General features: G+C 36.3%; 1 protein-coding gene across 5 annotated transcripts in view; it reads right to left on the bottom strand.

The window, feature by feature from the left end:
• LOC113113048 (protein quaking) overlaps positions 1 to 22,552 on the bottom strand; it is an 82,763-nt gene that overhangs the window by 36,302 nt on the left and 23,909 nt on the right. For all 5 annotated transcript variants that reach the window (XM_026279169.1, XM_026279173.1, XM_026279168.1 and 2 more), the window contains exons 2-3: positions 18,855 to 18,997; positions 5,548 to 5,664 (exon numbers count right to left, since the gene is read on the bottom strand). In XM_026279169.1, coding sequence (XP_026134954.1) covers positions 5,548 to 5,664; positions 18,855 to 18,997 — 260 coding nt within the window. The remainder of the gene's footprint in view (positions 1 to 5,547; positions 5,665 to 18,854; positions 18,998 to 22,552) is intronic.

Here is a 22,552-nt window from a genome sequence, read left to right as displayed (position 1 = left end):
AGATTTTCTTCTAGACAAACATATAAATCAATATTTCAGTTCACAATTGTATTTTCACGCCAGTTTTTGCTTGCGTTTCTGTTTATCTGTGAATTTTAATTTCAGAGAAGTCCAAAAAGCCTTGCTAATCTTTGTATGTTATCACTTGTCTGATATGTTTGACTGATGAAGGATATGGGAGTAGGGACAAAAGCAATGTGTCAAAGTATTTTTCATTGCAGTATGAACTGTTATTGATCAATATACTGTAAAGTATACTGTATAACCTGTAGATGTAATGCAATCAATACTGTACATAAGAAAGCTAGTTTGTTATACAGTACCACATAATGAATGTGATATTTAAATGTGACTTCACATTTACAGTAACTTACCTACTTGTACAAGTATCCAAATTTGTAAGAATTCAACCTGTATTATGTTTTTTTATTTTTTTATTTACCTTTTCAAGAGGTACACATTTGTACCTAAATGATACATATTGGTACCATAAAGGTACATTTTAGTAGCTAAAAGGTACAAAAATGTACCCTTTGGAAAGGTATTGCCCCAGTGACAACTTTTGTACCTTTTTTTTTCTGAGAGTGAACGCTGTATATTTGAAAATGTGCCATTCAAACTGAAATGTTCAGGAATCCTAAAACTTTTTTGAGTTCTGAAAGTTGTTTTCATAGTGCAATGAACTCTTTAGTCGCAACAGATTTAGAATGTGATCGCTTATAATATGAGCCCTTTAAATTAGACTTGTGACAATGTGTTTAAATCTTTTTAATATGTATGCAAAATGTTAGAAGGAGACTTAGAAATAAAAAACTGTCACTGTACATGTGTGGGTCTGTTTAGTGATGCTGCGAGAGGATGAATCTGAAGTGATTGTGACGGCTCTAATAACAGTAATTGCCAGCGGGCCCAGCACTGCAGCTGAGTCTCTCGTCAGAACAAAGATGACAGCAACTGCATCAGAAAGACAACAATGCTCCTCCATATTAACTTTGTATATCAGCGTCAAGAGTCCCTATGTGCCCTGGGCTTATCTACAATTTATTTAGTGCACGCAACTTTTTCTTTGAATGCTATGGCTTTGTTTTGATGGATGCGATTTTTTAAAGGAATCAGTGTTGATTAAAATGGGATTTAAATGTATTAACATTGGATATTTTATTGTTAATGTTTATCTTCCCTACTTGCATCACATTTATGACGTCAAAGTTGTGTTGTCAAAGGTAATTTTTCAAAACACAATTTAATAATATTGTTAAATGTAATCTTTAGAAAATCTAAAAATGAATATCAATTTTTCTTTTTGTTTAATTTACTGTGATTGATTTTAGTTTGTAATGTCTAATTTCTTAATTTATTTACACAAAATACTATTTTATATAATTTATTTATCAGTTATTGACCATAAAATGAAAAATTAATATCCTTTTTTTTTATTTTGTTCAATATAATGTTGTGACGCCTAAATTCAATTAATGTAGCATAATTTTATATCAAGTTTTTAAAATGACTTATTTTTTGTGTTTTTTTTATGTATTTTTTTTTACAGAAAATATTATCTTGCAGAATTTTAGTGCATTCATTTAGTAATTTCTAAATTATTTAGTAGAAGTTTTAAGTTTATAACTTAAAAGTTTATAACTTAAAAATATGCATGAAATGTTTTTTATATAATCTTGTCAATGTACTTTGGCTCTATCCTACATTACGCTTATCCATAACCAAATCTAGCCATAATCAAAATATAAATGGAGAATGTCTATCACCTTTTTATGGATTTTTAAATGGACCTCCACATCTTAAAATTTTGTTTTGTTCTGTACAGTCAAATGCATTTTAAAAATGAACAAGGAACTGCTAAGGAACACTTGGTAACCAGTAACTCTCATCTGGAAACTATGAATATGTGTGTGTTTACTTTACCATAGGACAGTGCTGAATTTTCAATATGGATATAAATATGGAGTAAATAAGTGCTGGATAGATGCTAACAACAGTGAAACACTTGCCCTGAGTGATGGTAGAAATCTCAGCACTCTTGTTGCCACTTGTCTCTTTTCTTTACATCAAAGTTGTGCTTAAGGTGAAGGTGAGACAGAGAAAGACTAACTAAATTAAATTTAAAGGCAATCCACAATGTGACAATGTTTTAGCAGTGGAAAAAGCTCATGATATCTCATGAGGTTAAGCTGTTGAAAGCTGCTGTTGCAACAACAAGTGTGAGTGCATGAACTACAGAAGCAGTCAGAGAGAAAATAGCCTCCTCGCCAATAATAATGACACTAATAGACATGAGCTGCCTGTGCAATTGCTGTTGAAACAGCTCTGCCATACCCGGAGAAAGATATTCAATGACAGAAATGTCAGAAGAATGCAAAAAGTCGCAAAGCCTTCACTAGAGACTGAGCTTTGACATGAAGCTTTTAAGGAATTGGAGTACTGGTAAAACATGAACTATAATTTAATAAAATACTTGCAATTAATATGTTGCTTGGATAGAAGCATTTAATTAGAATGAATGACTGCTGAATCACAGTAATTCAAGAGATTATTTTGCCTTTAGAAACTCCTTTCCTTAACCAGCTGCATTATTTGAGGGGTCACATCTGTAACAAAAAATACTGTATCACACACTGAAGTTTAACACTTAAAGAGATTTGCAGATCTTCATGAATGACGTGTTCTACAGAGCTTTTGGGGAGAATGCAGATTACATCTGGACCAACACACACACACACACACACACACACACACACACACACACACACACACACACACACACACAAACACATGGTAAGTCTGTAGTCATTTAAATTATTCTTTATACAAACTTATATAATTATTCATATCCATACTTTATAATAAGGTCAACAGCAATTTAACCAATGTTAATTTATGCAACCTGAAATTTGTAGTATACAGCACTATTCAAACGTTTGAGGTCAGTAAGATTTAAAAAACATGTGTAAATATATATTTTGAATATATTAGTAAATATTTTTAATTATGTATCTTATGCTCTATAATGCTGTATTCATTTAATCAAATACACAGTAATAACAGTGTTATAAATTATTATTACAGATTGAAAAAAAAAATGCAATTTATTCCTATGATGCAAAGCTGAATATTCAGCATCGTTACTCCAGTCTTAAGTGTTACATGATCCTTCAGAAATCATTATGATATGCTGATTTGCTGCTTAAAACATGTATTATTATTATTTTTATAAATTCTAGATTCTTTAATGAATAGAAATTTCAAAGGAACAGAATTCTTTGAAATCTTTTCTAATATTTTGTAACATTACAAATGTCTTTTCTGTCCCTTTGATCATTTAAAGCATACTTGCTGAATTAAAGTATTACTTTTTTAATCTTACTGACATTTTTAATGGTTATGTGTGTAAAAATCAACAATGACCAAAAGTACTGTTCATTTATATTTCTTGTAAGTTCATTAAGCATTTTTAACATATAGGACCTTAATGTACAGTGTTACATCAGATGTCGACGCATGTCCCCCTTTAGATATCTAAAAGTGTGTGAATGACAGATACATGTTAGGAAGTAAATAGATCATGAGAAACAATGGACACATTCATGATAATGTCCCTTCAATGCAGAACGGGTCGTACTATCAGAAGGGGGCCATCGGCAGGGCACGCACGCGCACACAGCTGAGATGCGATACGCGGACGACCAGCTGCGCTCTGACAGGATGCCGAGCCGATCCAGATGTGCGTGAAACGTTGGAAATGGCAACAGTGCTTTTCACAGAGTACTTGTTTTATTTTCCTCTGGATCCTCTTCGCGGTCACCCGGGATGGGCTCGGATAACTATCTGCTTCCAGCACTTGTCCAAATATGGGTCCTGCCCAACTCATGGAAACACAAATGCGCCTCCAGATCAGATACATATGTGAGCTTGTGTGTGTGATCGCGCACATCTGTGTTATAGTACAGGCGTACTGTGCTTTGCTCTCAAAATGCCAATAATCCCAATGAAAACAATCTGCATGTTTGTGTTCATGTGAACATGTGTGTTTGCTCAAGTGTTAATGATGGACAGAGAATATGACCCCATGCTTCCAGACTGTCCTGCGACCCCCACTGTCCCGGCGTTGTTGGCCCAGCATGCCGTACATTGACTGGGGTTCGACTGAGAGAGGAGCCCTGGCAGGGCCACAGGATCCGTCTGAGGCCAAGGACAATGTTTGAACACCTGCCCACAGCTCTCAGGAGCGAGGGGAGGGATTGTTATTCCCTGCAAAGGATCTCAGTTGGGCAGTAAGGGGTTGGCCTGGGCTAGTTAACTCTTGAACAAACCGTACGCATGTAAACTTTGTCCGACCGCGAGCGCCGGTGCATGTCATCCGGACAGACTTAGAGCCACAGTTGCAGACTGAAAATGGGCAATATGTTTAAGCATATGGATGCGTGAAGACTGCACAAAATCATCCAATCAGATTCCTCCATCTGGGGTGATTGTGATTGTTCTTGTGTTCATGAACACATGATTTGTCTGTATGTGTATTCACAGCCAGTGAGCAGCGGACTTTCATAATAATAAAAAACTGCGTTAATGCATGATAAAATAATTGTCGGCCTTAATCAATTAATGCGTTACTCCGATAATAACACATTAACTTGCATAGCCCTAATATATATATATATATATATATATATATATATATATATATATATATATATATAAAAGTGGATATATTTAGGATTAGGGATGGGGTTAAGGGATTTAAAATATATCTATGGTTCATGAAAACATTAACAAGTAATTAATTAATAGCAATTAAATGTTTTTTTATAAAGTAAATTAATAAAAATTTATGAAAAGTGTATTTTTAAGCATTTTTGAAACACTGTGAATTAATCAAATTAATATCAAGTTAAGGTAGGTTAGAAACACTTAATCAAATTAGTGGAAATTGAGTTTTTTCGTGACCTAATCTTAGGTGACTATTTAATATTTTCTCCTAATAACCATAAATGTGTTATTGTGTTCCTGTAGCTCAACTGGTAGAGCACTGCGTTAGCAAGCAAACAAGTGCAAGGTTAGGGGTTAGATTCCCTGGGAACACATGATATGTAAAAATTGATAGCCTGAATGCACTGTAAGTCGCTTTGGATAAAAGTGTCTGCTAAATGCATAAATTTAATTTAATTTAATTTAATTTAATAAACAATGACATTACTACTGAAGAACTCATTATTTGTATATATTAAGTTATTATTAATATAGACAATATAGTTTTGATGTAACTATAACTATATTACTACAATAGTTTTTTTTATGAATTTGGGGTTACTTCAGGAAAACGGGGAAATATTTTCCTAGTCATCTCAACGAAAAAAAGTGAAGGTAAGAAATTTACTTGAATTCACTCCTATAAGTGCTTTATTACTGTATACTTATTATAAAATGTCAAACATAAAGACTCTCCCTGTCTCTATGAACGTGTGTTTATTATAAGTGTGTAAGTATGTGTTAGGGAATGTTTGTACATGTGTGTATGTTTGTAGATCTTACCTTCTTTTTGTCCCTCATGGAGCCTTTCCCTCTCACCATGATCTTACATCCTGTCTCTGCCTCCAGCTGTTTGGCTGTGAGTCCCCGCGGGCCCAAGATACGGCCCACAAAATTAAACTGCAACACACAAACACACACATCTCACTCACTGCATCTGCGTCCGGATGAAGCATACAGTACAGTACACTTCAGCATATGACAAGTCACAGTTTGCATCAACAATACAATACTATAAAACTGCCATTTCATGTTACTTTTGAATTCCTACACTATAATGTAGTTTGTAAAGTTTCAGGTTATTATGAAACATTATCATGCAGGGGCATTACACATAATATTCTTAAGTTCGAAGTTAATAATAGTGTAATTCCTAATTGCTATCACACACACACATATCACTCCTACACTGGCTCCTGGTTGCTTATCGCACTCAGTACAATAATTATATAATTACCATTTTTAAGCCCTTCATAGACTTGCACCACAATATTTAGATCTGAATCCTCCTCACTCTCACGCTTTCTGCTCTTAGGCCTTCAGGAGACAGTTTATTAACACTCTCTGAATAAGGTACAAAAGCTGTCACTGGGGCGGTAACTTTTCAGAAGTTACTAAAATGTACTATTTAGGTGTATACTGTAGGTAATAATATATACTTTTAAGGTACTGATATGCACCCTTTAGGGGTAAATATGGTTTTGAAAAGGTTCTGCCCCAGTGACAATGTTTCTTCATTGGATGGATGGTCTTTCAGTGTCTCGACCCCGACAGTACATACTGGAAATCCCTCCCCCAGCTTCTAAGAGAAACTGTATCTCAATCACCTTCAGAACACAATTGAAAAGGCATCTATTTACCCTATATATATATATAAAACGCAATATTTTGTGTTCATTTCTGACCCTGGCTAAGTTCAAAGTGATCACGGACATGCGAGTTGACGTGAATCATGTGAATGAAGTTCCCTGGGAGGTGCTTCATTTGAGCCGGCTGTCTGAGTGTTATCGTGGAGCTCATCAGCCGGGACTCAGACAATGTGCAGAGAGCACCAGCCGATAGCCTCCCATAAGCCCACGTCTCCTCTAGGACTTCACTGACAAGATAAGAGCCACCAGTTGTTAACCTAATCGATCAGGTATCAGCACTGACCACACAGCTGTAGGTCAAAGGCTCTGACCCAGTCTGTCGTGCTGGAGAACTGCCGTGCAGATGTGAGTGAGTGTGTGTTACAGTTATAATAACAGTGTCTTATAGATAATATCAACTCAATAACCCCAGAGCACAACCTAGAATTATTCCTGCATACGTCAGCATCTTGTGCACTGCATGAAACTGTACAGTCATGCTATCACTATTTTAAACTTTATTTATTTTTTTTAGTAAATGCACATGTTGCATCTCTTTCTCTCCTTTAGGGAACTCCATTCTAATACAGTCGGAGTGATGTGCAGCAGCGGTCTGTTTCGGAGGCATGCAGCCTTGCGTTCTGTAAAATCCCATTTTACACTACAGGCCTCCTGCTCTAATCAATAAGCCTTCGGGGCTCGCTTCATCAATGTGTTTGGTATTCCGATGTTACGCTCTTTTCACATGACTGACTCCATGCATAATCGACTACTGGTAAAACACCGTCACTGAGTATGTGTTCGTGCAGTTTTTATTTATTTTTTTATTCTGGCACCCTTCATCCCTGTCCAAGAGCCTTGCAGATACGAATGAAAAAAAGCAATTACATTTTACTTGTAGACACAAAGCACATGGGCGTGCATTACACTTGTATGCTTGAGTGTTACCCTTGGAATAAAAGTTGTGCGTGTTATTAATAAACCAATTACAATACACGTATGGCACTTTTTACATGCAAATAAATTATTTTTGAAAGTAAAGTGTCTAATGTCTAAGAACACACAATCAAGATGAACTCCTTACTAAATGCTTGCACTGTATAATCATGTTTGCATATGTGAGTGACATGCATCCATACAGTACTGACACTCCCTATCTTGAAAAGTAAAACTTCTTCAAATATCGAACGTTCTAGTGTCCTGAAATAAAGATCTGATCTTGATCAATCATCTAGGTGGTTTTACCTATGTGTAATTGAGTGGAATGGCTAATATGGCAACTTAGCTAACTGACCATCAAGTTAAACATTTTAAAAATGAGAAGAAAGGGATTGTTTCTGGCAGCCTGGTTTCCAAGGTGCCCTTGAGATTGAGTAATCAGTGCAAGACACTTCTGAAGGAATGGCTTCACTCCGAAAGCAGCAGGCGCAAATTATACATCCGTGGTCTCCCTGCTGTATTCACACATCTGCGGGGATTACACACAGCTCTCCGACGGTCGGATGACCTCCGCTCTCCGTCTGGATTATGTGACTCTGGGGCCTGGTGAGAGCACTCGAACACAGACACATACGGACGGACCGGAAAAAAAAACTGGCCTTTACTCAGCTGTTGGGCTTCAGAGATGCTGGCGAGTATCCCCTGATGGGACAAATCTGCTGCAGTGTCCTTCACATTTAGTGATTTGAGCTTGGACTGCATATGAAACTCTAAAAAAATCTTATAAAGCTTATCCAAAATCTCTAATCATTTAAACATTTATTAATGAATAGTGGATAACCATCAAAGTCAATATATGTGACCCTGGACCATAAAACCGGTCTTAAGTGTCAATGTTTTAAAATTGAGATTCTGAAACCTTAAACTCGCATTTCACAAACATTGCTGCTGTACAATATATCCCATTAGTCTGTGTCGCAAAAAAGACAAATAAACAGGAAGTGAGGCCACCACACACAGACTCTACATCTTCTCAAGCACACCGCACACCAGAAGCGTCAGTGACAGCAGAGTCTCGTCTATATGAATGGGTGCAACACTTCCCCACCTCTCAACTCACCGGCTGTCACCCGAATCACTCCTATCAAACGCACACAATCCTGCGCTCTTGTACCTGCGCCCTTTGTGTGGGCCTGCTCCTGCTGCGCCTCTAACAAAGCTCCTTTGATGCTTTGATGAATGTCTGCATGCAAGTGTGTGAAGAGGTTTGTGTGAGTGTTTTGGTGTGTTCTTGTAGAGAGTGACGAGAAGAAAAGATGAATTCATTTTTCATCCCCCGGATATATCCACGGCTCCTTTAAGAACTGTTTACTGAAAGGCCCTTTGAGGAACCCAAAATGGTTATGGATGTTTGAAGTCCTTCATGGAACCACACCAACAAAGAACCTTTATTTTTAAGAGTGTTCTGTGGTAACCCCCTTTTGGAGGCTTTATATTTAAAATTATATTCTACACTCAAAGTTATTTTTTTGGGATTGATGGTTTCATGCAGAACCTTGAACATCCATGGAACATCTTCATTGCACAATAGGATATAGGTCTCTAGGTTTAGGTCTTTAGAGAAAGAGCAATACAAACCTCCTCTAGGTTCAGTTATAGCCCAAACCACTACAGCAGACAACAATCCACACCATTTCTAAACGTAAAACTTTATAAGCCGACTGATTGTTTCAAGCCATTTATACATTTAAACATGACTGGTGACCATAATCATATATATCACCGGACATTTTCCACTTTAAAAATTCCCTTTTTCTGGAAGTGTGTGAAACTGCATTGGCTAAACACAGCTTGACTTATGTGCCTCATCGGCGTACACCTTACCTCAGCTCTTTAGTGCTTCGGCACCCAAAACAAAAGCCACATAAAGAAGCCCAGGGCTTTAATGGAATCTCTAATATCTGCTGTTCAAGGCTGGGGCCTATTTACTCATTCTGCACAGTGGAGATTAAGTGTGTTTTCCATCAACTACAATAAAATAGGCAGCGGGGACGTGATTAGGGCCATTTAAGACCGAGCGGATGTGAGTCTGCCAGAGACTGGGAGTGATGGCATTATCTTATGAAGATAAACGAGTCGGCTCTAGTAATAGGCAAATTAATTATTGCATGGCTTCTAATTGCACTGCGCTCTGATTCCTTGCTGCAGGATGTCTTTTGTTTTCATTATTGTGTAGGACAAGAGGAGGGAAAGGAGGGTGTATCTATCCTCCGAGAGGTGTGGGACTCGTAGAGAGGAAGTCTAACCGTGTGTAAGCCTCCATATCTACAACACTTGATCTCAAATGTTTTATCACCGCTTCCTATGCTGATGATCCATGAGTGGTATTGATTGGCCGATTCCCTTGTGGTTGACTAATTTCACTTGGTTATTGTGTTCAGCTTACGTCCACCAGGATTTATGGAAGCCAATGGAGTCCAAATTACTTAGACATTGCATTGTATGCAATACACCTGCTACCAGCATTAAAGGAATTCTGTGTGGGTGTGGAAATTCTGTCATCACTTCTCACCCGAATGCCATTACAAATCTATTTGACTATTTTCCTCTTCTGCAGAACACAAAAGCAAGTAGTTATTTTCCATGTAATTACAATGAACGAAGCATTCAATGAAGATTACATACACTTTGCAAAATGTTAATTATTTTAACAAAATAAACGGGATCATACAAAATGCATGCTATTTTTTATTTAGTACTGACCCGAATAAGAAATTTAACATAAAATATTTTTACATATTTTGAGATCCATTTTTTTCACACTGAGGATAACTGAGGGACTCATAGACAAAAAGTTCAAACAACCACTGATGCTCCAGAATGGAGGTGAAACATTTTGAACTGAATGAAGATGTGTACATTTTTCTTATTTTGCCTAAATATCTTTTTTTTTTTGTCCTTTAGTTCTGCCCTTCAGAAGCTACAGAAGACACTTACAGTAAATATTTCCAACAAGACAAAAAAATAAAATAAATCACTTTACCCTGATATTATATATGTGGACATGTTTTATGTGAAATATCTTATTCAGGTAAGAACTAAATAAAAATTACATGCATTTAGTATGATCTCTCTTATTTTGGTAAAAATATTTAACATTTTTGCAGATACTGCAAAGTGTATGTAAACTTTTGACCACAATTGTATCTCTATAACATTTCATCCTATTTTCTTCCCATTACCTGACACAAACCACTTACAAATACAGTTATAAAACAGTTAAACTGATAAGTTACAAATTAGCCTAATTATGAAGTAACGGGACACTAAGTTACAATTTAACCCAATATAAAGTATTTTCCCATTCATCATTTAAACATAACTCTACATGCAAGCTAAATATTTCTGGACACCTCTGACCCTGAGCAATTGGACTAAAACAGTAGAATTTAAATCAATAGACTCACATTTTACCTGTTATTTAGACATAGGCAATGGGTTACTTACACTGCATTCAGGGTATTTGATCAGCTCTTGCTTTCCCTGAGAACTGAATCTATGACTTTGGCATTGTTAGCATATATACAAACTAACAGACTTTATGTTCTAATTTATGATGCAACCCCACCTTGCAGTGATGAAATAATATGGAAACTTTTCCTGTTTTTATAGACTAATAATCTTACATACTGTGTGTTACAGGTGTTTTGTGTCCTCTGATGGCTGTCTCTGTAAATTATTATACATTTCTTAAATGCTTCACCTGGGTTTCATTTATAAATACATTTGCGTTTAGGTCTTTCTCTGAAAAGTTTCTATGATTGGCCCAGAACTGTCAAAACATGAGAAAGACAAGTTCAAGTCTCATTAAAACAACTTGATGAGACTGTTTTTCTCCCACAGTGTAAACCATATATTATGGTATAGTGAGAATATAGAGCTCAAAACAAAGAAGAAGCAACACCTCATTTTATTCAGTGGCCCAAACTGAGTAAAAATATGAAATTTGGTGCTGTTGCTGATTTTTAAATGGCCAAATATGAAGATGAAACTCTGATAGCTTGTAATTCAGTGAGCTCTTTATAACAAAATAGCAAACTACTCATAAATAATCCATATTAATATCAGTTGTCTATCTATATCTCCAAACAATATGCCTTTGTGAGAATATATTTAAACGCTAAGTTTTATGGTCAGTTCTCTGTAGTTTTTATTGTGGAGCCATAAAATGTAAAGTAATGCAATACAATGATGATCGCGTGATGAACAAATAAACATTCTTCAAAATCATAGTTCATACTTAAATTTTAACCAGAAAAAAGAGCAAATATATACAGTATATATACGAATAATCAAATAAAATCTTGAAAATCTTCATCTTATATCATATATTGAAACAACATTAACATCATAGAAGCAGTGGCTTGTGTACAACAAGTTTTTCAGCAAAAGTATGATCATCTTGATAATTTAGAGGCCTTAGAAATTTTTGCATGCATATAAAACCTGATACAAGTTTTTCAGCAAAAGTATGATCATGTTGATAATTTAGAGGCCTTAGAAATTTTGGTAGCACTTTATTTTACAGTCCTGTTCCCCATGTACATACTATGTACTTATTATAGTAATTACAATAACTATGTAATAACTAGGTACTAACCCTGAACCTGCCCCTAAACCTAACCCTAGCCCATGTAGTTACCTTGTATTACCAGAAACTTTTTAGATAAGTACACTGTAAGTACACTATAAGTACATGGAAGTACACGTACTGTAAAATAAAGTGCAACTGAAATTTTTGCATGCATATAAAACCTGATACTGTACGTTTTATAGGGTTAATTGTAAAAAAAAAAAAAAAAAAAAAATCATTATACTGTCCATTTTAATAAATAATAATGATAGTGCTAACTTTTATGTAATATATAATATGAGTTTGAATGAGCATGGATTATATTTGTGGTTTGTAATAGATCTTGATTGCAGTAGTGTCTGTCTGGACTGATGTTTAGGTGTCCATGGCAGCCCTACAGGCATCAGGAGTGACAGACGGAGAGTAAGGAACCACCACGGCCGGTAGGGGTAAAGCAGAGGGCTGTGGTGCTGTTGGGAGCATTCATCATATCCTAATGAACCCTAATGAACCTTCATTAACTGCGAGGTGATCCGGAACGCCACAGCACCTCTCCCCTGTGTGTGTTATTGTTTATTATCACCAGAGTAATGAGAAGACTCACACACCAACCGCTGGGCCTCACCTCACCGTGGGCCGACCCGTGAGTGTGTATGGGACAGCTTTTATGCGGAGGACAGCAGAAAAGATTTTAGCCTGGTTTAAAGTGTTATGTAGGTGCTGGAATCTATAACCTTGTTCCAGGAAACGTTCGGCCTTATTAAGTTCATATCAGAACCTCACTGCATATTTTCATCAGGCACCCAGAATCAGAACAAATACACACAAGGGGTTATATATTTACTAGGATAGGGATTCAGTTTCATTTGATTATCTGTGTATGATTAATAATTATTTCCAAATGCACATGCTGAGGACAACTGAGAATAGGTAAAAAAAAAAAAAAAAAAAAAAAAAAAATTATTTGGGTTAGAAAGAAGTATTATGATAGAAATAAGTATTATTAGTATTATGATAATTAAGTCATAACTGTAAAATGGTAACTGAGTAATTATAAGTAATTATTAACAGGACTCACACATTTAAAAATATATTTTATTTGGTCTGATTTGATAATGAATCGTTCAGACTTTTTTATTAAACATTTTGGCCTATTTTTTGATAAGCACCAATGCAAAAGGCTTACAAGATATTTTATTTTATTTATTTTAAATAAATGCTGTTCTTTATTTAACTTTCTATTAATCAAATAACCCCCCCCCCCCAAAAATTATCACAGTATCACAAAATATTGTTTTCATCATTGATAATAATAAGAAATGCTTCTTGAGGAGCAAATAAGAAAATTAGAATTTTTGAATGGGATCAAAATGGGGCAAATTCAGATTTTCATAGGAATAAATAACATTAATATATGCAAATCAAAAACAGCAATTATAAAATTTTAATAATATTTCACAATATTACTGTTTTACTGTATTTTTGATTAAATAAACTCACTTACTCTTGGTAAGCCTAAGAGACTTCTTTCAAAAACGTAAAAAGGAAATCATAAAAATAAAAAATAAAAATCTTCCCAACACCAAACTTTTGAACAAGTGTTAGTAGAAAAATTGTATAATTACTATGCAGTATAAAAATATGCTTAGTCAGATTACTTAAATATGTATCTATAACATCTAAATTAACTGGCTTCATCAAACTTAAAAAATATTGTTTTATATGACTGAATTATTATGAGAACAGTAAGTTGTACCAATGAAACTGAATTTTAAGGATCAGAATCTAGCAGTAATTTTCAACACCCTTCCATAATTCTTAATACTTTTTTCATTTCCCAATCTCAGACAACACAACCTTAAAATTCCCTGATGTTTCTAGGCATTCCATGACCGTGGAAACCTTCTATTAAAACCCCATGATCATTAAAGCATTTTTACTGTAATTCACAAAACTACAACTGTAAGGTCAGTCAGTCACACACACTCACACACACACACACACACACTCATATCCAGATGGAGATGAAGTCATATTAATCAACACCAGCTGCTGCTGGTACGGCAGCCAATATCCCAGTTAACGTCCAGTAGTTTTGCATTTATTAAGCCCTCGTTCAGTTCTGAGTTATGGGTCCATCCCATCAGACTCATTTAATTAAAACAATGACTAGTGGAGAGATGAAGAGCTGGTGGCCAGATCTCCTGCATGACAAGACAAATCACAAATACATATGTGTTGAACACACTGCCCTTTAGATCTGTATATATGCAGCTATGTATAACACTCACACCGCCTGAACACAACAGTCTTCCTGAAACAGCAGCGTCTCTGTGTGGCACAGCACTGGTTGAGGAAAGTAAAACTATAATGTATTGTTTAACACCCAGAGGACATGTAGAAGCAGACTTCAAAAAATGTTATGAAAGTAAATTCATAGACAATAATTTTAGCCACAACATTAAGAAAAATCACAAATGGCATCACTTCTCTCAGTTGGTCTCCTAGACAGAAAAGTATCTTAAATCCACAAAACGACCGCATTAATCAAAAGAGATCTTAATGTTTCAAACTACAAACCTGATTCCAAAAAAGTTGGGACACTGTACAAATTGTGAGTAAAAAAGAAATGGAATAATTTACAAATCTCATAAACTTATTTTATTTTATTCACAATAGAATATAGATAACATATCAAATGTTGAAAGTGAGACATTTTGAAATGTCATGCCAAATATTGGCTCATTTTGGATTTCATGAGAGCTACACATCCCAAAAAAAGTTGGGACAGGTAGCAATAAGAGGCTGGAAAATTTAAGTGTACTGTACATATAAGGAACAGCTGGAGGACCAATTTGCAACTTATTAGGTCAATTGGGAACATGATTGGGTATAAAAAGAGCCTCTCAGAGTAACAGTGTCTCTCAGAAGTCAAGATGGGCAGAGGATCACCAATTCCCCCAATGCTGCGGCGAAAAATAGTGAAGCAATATCAGAAAGGAGTTTCTCAGAGAAAAATTGCAAAGTGTTTGAAGTTATCATCATCTACAGTGCATAATATCATCCAAAGATTCAGAGAAACTGGATAAATTTCTGTGCGTAAGGGTCAAGGCCGGAAAACCATACTGGATGCCCGTGATCTTCGGCCCTTAGACGACACTGGACATCACAAACAGGAATACTACTGTAATGGAAATCATAACATGGGCTCAGGAATACTTCCAGAAAACATTGTCGGTGAACACAATCCACCGTGCCATTCGCCGTTGCCGGCTAAAACTCTATAGGTCAAAAAAGAAGCCATATCTAAACATGATCCAGAGCGTAGGTGTTTTCTCTGGGCCATGACAGAACTCAACATGACAATGAGTTTACTCTACTCAAATGGCCCCCACAGTCACCAGATCTCAACCCAAGCATCTTTGGGATGTGGTGGAACGGGAGCTTCGTGCCCTGGATGTGCATCCCACAAATCTCCATCAACTGCAAGGTGCTATCCTATCAATATGGGCCAACATTTCTAAAGAATCTTGCTGAATCAATGCCACGTAGAATTAAGGCAGTTCTGAAGGCGAAAGGGGGTCAAACACAGTATTAGTATGGTGTTCCTAATAATCCTTTAGGTGAGTGTACACTTGCTAAAGGAAGGGGAATCAATCCTGCAGCTCATACTGATAATGATTAATAATCTTTGAAAGTTGCTCATCCTGACTGTAGATGAGTTTGACCCAGAAAAGGAAACACTGGGAGAGATGATAGATGACAGCAGCGATTCACTCATTCGTTCGCTCATTTTTTTTCCCGCTACCATCATCTTCCCCTCTCTCTCTCTCTCTCTCTCTCTCTCTCTCTCTCTTTCTCTCTCTCTCCCACACACACACAACAATAACTGTAGATTTGTACCTCAGAACGAAAGGTAACAATCATTTTAAGCAGCAGCGCTCTTCTAGGACGGCTGTCTTTCCCAGCCTAATAACATTGTTCAGCAAATCGGAACGGGTGTGTGCTGCCAGGAGAGAGGCAACACAGCATGAGTTTGTAGGAGCAAATTAATTTCTGTGCCGCTGCGTGCCTGTCTACGAGACGAGTGTGTGTGGGGCACTTGGGGTGTGGGGCCATTCGCTCTCTTTTATCAGACGGGGCAGGCCGTTGTTCCTCTATCCCGATTCCCCGACCTCATCATAGCCTCACATTCATCACCGCTGCACGTCCCAGGCTGCTTATCTTCTTCACTCTTTCTTTCACGCTCTTCCCTTCACACTATACCTCATCTATAAATCTATCATGTCATCCTACCCCTGACCTGGAAATACCAGCGACTGCCTGCGACAAGATAATTCGAGATTTTTAATCCTGTTGGGGCGGATGGTGTGGATGCTTGTGCACACATTGGGCCTCATTCAAGAAATGAGAGCAGAACGGATTTCTGTTTAAATAATGCTGCATTTTTGGTAATAAGCTAAAAATAATGCCTTTATATATTTTGTTGTTGTTTTGTGATGATTCATTTATACACTAGCATACAAAGGTTTGCAGTCAGTAAGATGTTTTTTGAAAAAAGCCCCTTGCAATTATTTGATCAGTAAAAATAGTAACATTGTTAAATATTACATCAGTTTAAAACAACTGTCCTCTATTATAAGACATTTAAACAGGTAATCTGTTCCTGTGATGTAAAGCTGAATTTTAAGCATCATTACTCCAGTCTTCAGTGTCACCTGATCCTTCAGAAATAATTCCAATATTCTGATGTGATGCTTAAAACACATTTAGTTTTGTAAGCAATGTTGTAAATAGTTGTGGTGCTTGATATTTTTTTTGTAAACCAACCTTTTTCCAGTGCTGCCACAGTTGCAGCAATAATTCTAAAGGAATTCTTATAAAGTCCGTTTTCATACCAGCAAATCTGTATGACTTGCATAAACTACGACAGCACTTGCAGCACTTAAGTTAAAATACTGTATGTGTGAACTAATAAAATGTGTTCTTATAAAATAATCTGTGCTATTATCATTTTGTAGACAAAATCCTGCAAACTTTACCCTGATTGGGAGCTGTATGTGTGTCCTCATCCGTTTTCAAAGCAGCTAACCTTCAGTCTAACTTCATGTCATCAATCAGCTTCATGTCAGCTAACTTCATGTCATCTTCCCACTTATTAAATAATGACAGTTGAGTTACTGCGAAAAGACGGTCATTGCGACACTGTAAAGAGATGAAACTGTGACGCCATGTGCTTTTAACAAAAAATGTCATTAACGTTATATTATCAGAACAGAAAATACGTTAATTTGATTAGAAACACCAGAGACCGGAAATGTAAAGCATCATTCCAGTCCGGCGAGACTTCCGCATTCAGGAAAAAGGTGGATAAGATGAGTTCTAGTCTATAGAGGACTCCACTGAAACTGAGGGCATCTCTTTTATTGCTCATCCTCTTCCTCCTAATGAGCCCAAACTCACTAATAATGATCCTGGGTGACCTTCAGACCAGCAAGGTTGGCCAGACCCTTCACACACACACACACACACACACACACACACACACACACACACACACACACACACACACACACACACACACATACACGATAGCCTTTACTAACTCTCATAGTTTAAGAGCAAGAGCTAAATTACCCACAATGCTTCAGCAACTGCAGACAGAAAACTTCATTCACTTCAAAAAAAGAAGTATAAAATGGAATGAACTTTTAATAAAGTTCCAGTATTATGCACAAGAAACAATAAAACATGAATAGTATAAATACTAAGCATGGCTTTCGATGACTTTCATATTCATCCTATTATCCACTCTCATTGTGTGTATTTTAGTGCTGGCTATGCAGGAATCATGCTGGTATGGAACAAGTTAATTGGGATCGATCAGCTCTGAACTCGACTGTTTCCCCAGAGTCGGACGCCTTAGGCAAGCAGGATCCGACGGCAACTGCTTGAATGATTTGTTAACCACCGACTGGGTTGTTGGTGATGCGGTTGAGCGGCTCTGACTCAACACAAACTGGAAAGCAAGGGAGAATTCAATGTCACCCCTGTTACTAGAGACGTACAAAGACTCAAAGAGAGCGACAGGGGGTAGGATACCACTTTCAGAAAAATATACTGTATGCAGGAACAGCTGTATTTAATGGAATAGTTCACTAAAAAGTGAAAATGGTTTAATTTAATATTATCTGCAAGTTCTAAAAGTTCTATAGTTCTAAAAATATTATTTTAAGAATTGAAGTACACACTCAGTACAATTAATCACACTCCTTTTCACAAAAGGGCGATATAAAGAAAGCTATAATGAAAAGAAAACTATAATCTTAGTGGTGACAGTTCAAGAAAAAGAAAAAACTGCTTATACATCCAGTGAATTTATCCTTCTCAGACGCATAGGCACAGCCAACCACAAACCATTAGCTTAATAACACAATAAATTAAATGGACTCATAAAATGGAGTCAAACACTTAGTGCAACCTCAATTCTTCAGTACGTCTAAATGAAATCAATATACTGGACGTGGGCCCATGTCCTAATGCAAGGAAAACTAGATTACATTGACTTGTATGTCTCTCTAATTAAATAAGTCCATACTGAGCAGCCGCACACTGTTATTTACTATTCCATTCACTCGTTGAGCTTCAGTAAAGAGCTTGTGTGAATGCAGACATTCACCTCAAATCATTTTTAACTAACCTTGCCCCGAGACTAGATCGTGTGACAGTAAGGTTCTGAATGCATTTTTAATCATGTGTAATTGAATTTTTAATTTAATGAAACAAACAAACCCACGTGCACTCGCAAAAATGGCTTTAATTATTTAAAACTTTGTGATGGAACTGAAAGTGAATGTGCAGTGTGAATGGGTTTTAGGCTTGAGACTCACGTCAGGATATTCTTTAACAGGCACATAGAGTTTCTCTTGGAGCTGAACGATGGGGCCGACGGCGTCCGGGAGCTCGGAGCTTCTCTTCTCCGTGCTGCCGTTTAAAGTGTCATTGTACATGTCCTTTCGTACCCTGCTGATCTCTGAAATAAAGAGAAACACATGCACCATGAGTTCCTACATCAGTCAGGATACAAACTAGGCAAGAACAGGATTATTACTATAGTCTATATAGGCTATATGCTACATTTCCTTTACCATTGGATTATTTGCACTCTAATATAGCAGTAGAAGAGCGCAAATGCTCCTTAAACACTGCTCTTAAACCTAATGAACCATTCAGTATGTTACAGCGAAGAGCATGATCCTAGATCAACAGTGTTGTTGTCAGACAATATGGTAATCAAACAGTTTAGGGTTGCGCAATTACATAATTGAAACAATTGCGTGATTATTAATCATTAAATACACTCAATGTAGGCCTCATGATTCAGTGTTTTCAAGCAGTGTCAGAAAAGGTGTTTTTTTTAACAGAGTGCATTGTAAATGCAAAGCAATTCAGGTTTTCACATTCCAAATGTTTTTGGCAGCTACAAGTTACAATATTAGGGCTACTTGATGCAGTTTAGAAAATTTAAAAGAACAGCATTTATTCATTCATTCATTCTTTTAATTACAATGTTAAAGTCTTAACTGTCCATTTTGATCAGCTTAACATGTCCTTGCTAAATAAATATACTTTTATCTTTCCAAAAAAAAAAAAATGTATGCTTGTTTGTTTGTTAGCTTTTATGTTTTATTGAGTGCCATTAAAATAATATTATACCATCGAAAACCAAAAGTGTGAAGGAAATGTGTTGGTTCTTTGGTTCTTTTAAAGAGAACTCAAGTCCGAGCAGCAGAGCATAAGCAGAACACAACTTAATATAAGTGGCATGCTGTTTTGTCATTTTAACTACACCATGTTGAACATGAGAGCTTCTGCTTTAACCATCATATTTAAGCAGTAGCAATATAAAAGATGAAATGGTTTTATTACAATTCAAAACATAGAATGTCAAACTAATATTTGACTAAATCACATAGTTTTAAATCAAATGTTAGCTTTGTACCACCCACATAAGAACCGTAGTATAAAGAGACTCCAGACTGCAGGCTGACATCAGTTGGATGCTGGACGCTGGACAGTTAGTACATCTGAACAAGACAAGCAAAGAACACCTCTGCAAGAACAGAGAAAACGAAAGTGACAAGACGTGACTAAGAGAGCCTCTTTGTCTTTGAACAGCTGTAAAACCACAAAAGATCTTTCTGAGAGGATATGACTACCTTCTGAAAAACCTCAGGAGACATATATATCCATTTAGCCTGGAGGCCCTGATGAGAACTACCTCTCGGCAGCAACCAACTTTGCTCTTTTTACAATGTGCCATAGAGCCACAGAAGCAGAAGAGTATCTCTAAAGTCAAAAAAGTGAATGGCTCTTTCTGCTATTGTTGATTAATCATAAAGAAGGTTCTGGTGACAGACCACAGACTTCAACCTGTTGTACAAATAGTTTCCTTGCAGTCATCTATGCAACTTAAACTGCGATAACAGAAACTATTTTAAGATTAAACAATACACACTGAACTCCTGATGTTGCTGAAATCCTGTCCTGTTGAGATTTACTGCAGGAGAACGAGGGAAGATGGAGAACAGGTACAGTAAGCACCGTGATCACATGTGATCCGTCCCTTAATATAGTGAGTAAAAACTGTCCTTAACTGAAACCTTCCTCCATGATTTCTAAGGAAAAAACAAGGATGAGGAACAGGAGAGAGAGAGATGCAGTGAGTTAGAGAGGAAGTGAGGGCTCTAATATGGTGGGAAAGACAATTAAAACAACCAAGTCTGTTAATATTTCATATAAGACATTAAATATCCCAGTCCCAGGCTGCTGCCAATGTTGTGTAATTCTATTACTGGATGAAAAATCCCCTGGTGCAGTTCTCAGAGGCAAATTGAAGAGGTCGGTTTGAGGGAGAGATGTAATTACAACGGAGATCGCACACTTGCATAGACACAACAAAGAGGACACACAGAACACACGGTTGTTACCTTTCTCAAACGCAATGTGTTGTAAATTTGACACTTCTTGTGAGGTCATGGGGAATTTGTCTTGAAACTGTAATTACACCTAATTTGAACAATTAGAAAAAAAGCTCACGTGATACAGCAGATGTGTGTTTGGGTCCTCATTAATGCATAAAATATAAACATGCAGTTTCAAGACCCTGTAATGTCTTCTGTCACCGTAGGTATTATTATTATTTTTTTTTTTCATTTTACCTGTAAAAACATTCATTTCGCCAATTCTAACTCTTTAAAACCTGACACATTAACTAATAGTCTGACTCTGAACTATGGAATACTGTAGTTTTTATTGTGGGGCAAAACATAAAATGCAATGCAATACAATGATGAATGAACAAAAATGCATAGCATTTGATACTCATATTTTAACACGATTTTTCTATGAAGTGATTCATAATCAAGTAAACCCGAGTTCAGTCCAGGACATGTTCATCTTTGAAATCCTACTAACAATATAAAATTATTATATTTAATTGATAAAATTACGTAAAGAGCAAAAGCATGAAAACACGACCTGAAGGTGAACATTTTTACAATTATGCTAAAAAACCCTTTTACTTGCTACAAAGTATAAACCAAAATTGAGTACGACAAGTTTTTCTGCAAAGTTTAGACATGCTGATCACTTAGAAATCTGCATATCAAATGATACAGAAGGCTTCAAGTATATTATATGACCTCAAAGCTAATACACGTGGACTGAAAGCTTCAAAAAACAACTTTGATTTAATGTTGTCTATGCAATCTACAAAATATTCATACAGCTTTCCATTATAATAACCTGTTGACCGAGGTTGCCTTGGACAGACATTTCAGCTAAATGTCTATTTAATGGTGGTCTGTGCTCATATCAATAAATCGCTGCTTAAAAGAGCCCTGCTGATGGCTATAAGTGAGGTACAGGCTCAGGGCTTCATGGCATTGTTGTTATCAAAAGTGATTTAAGCTTTTTCGCATTGACATCGAAGGCCACGGCCAAGAAAGTGGCACTGAAAAGAGTTTCCTCTAAGGCTGTGATGGCTACAGCATCTGAACTCTAGAGCTGATGTTGAAGTATGCGCAGCGGTGGCCCATGGATCCGTGAAAACGGATGTAATTATTGGAGAATGAGTGTAGTGTCTAGACCAATTTCTTTCTATTAATTTAAGAGGGAAGGTAATTAATGTATATAAATAGCTAGCTATTTATCCAACACTTCTGACAAATTAGTTAAAATAATACAAGCTTTAGAGATGAATCCACACAATAAAATATATAACACGTCTGAATACTTTTCTGTTATGAATAATTACAAAGGAACAACTGAATAATGCAATATTAACATTCTAGTAACTATTCCGAACGAACAATAAACTGATTACCAAACTAGTAACTAAGATTCAAGTTCAACTCAGGTTTTACTACATCCTTCTAAAGCAGTTATTAGCAATTTGGAACAGTATTCTAAAGTAAAGATCATAGTAATTACTCAATATTACAAAATCCTTCATAATGAATTACAACACAAAGCCATACAAAACTCTCAAAAGCTTACAATGACTTCAGTCATTACTAGGGAGTTA

The sequence above is a fragment of the Carassius auratus genome, chromosome 13, assembly GCF_003368295.1.
Source record: "Carassius auratus strain Wakin chromosome 13, ASM336829v1, whole genome shotgun sequence".
NCBI lineage: Eukaryota > Metazoa > Chordata > Actinopteri > Cypriniformes > Cyprinidae > Carassius > Carassius auratus.
Note: the sequence above shows the minus strand (reverse complement) of the source record. Positions and strands in the feature narration are given on the sequence as shown.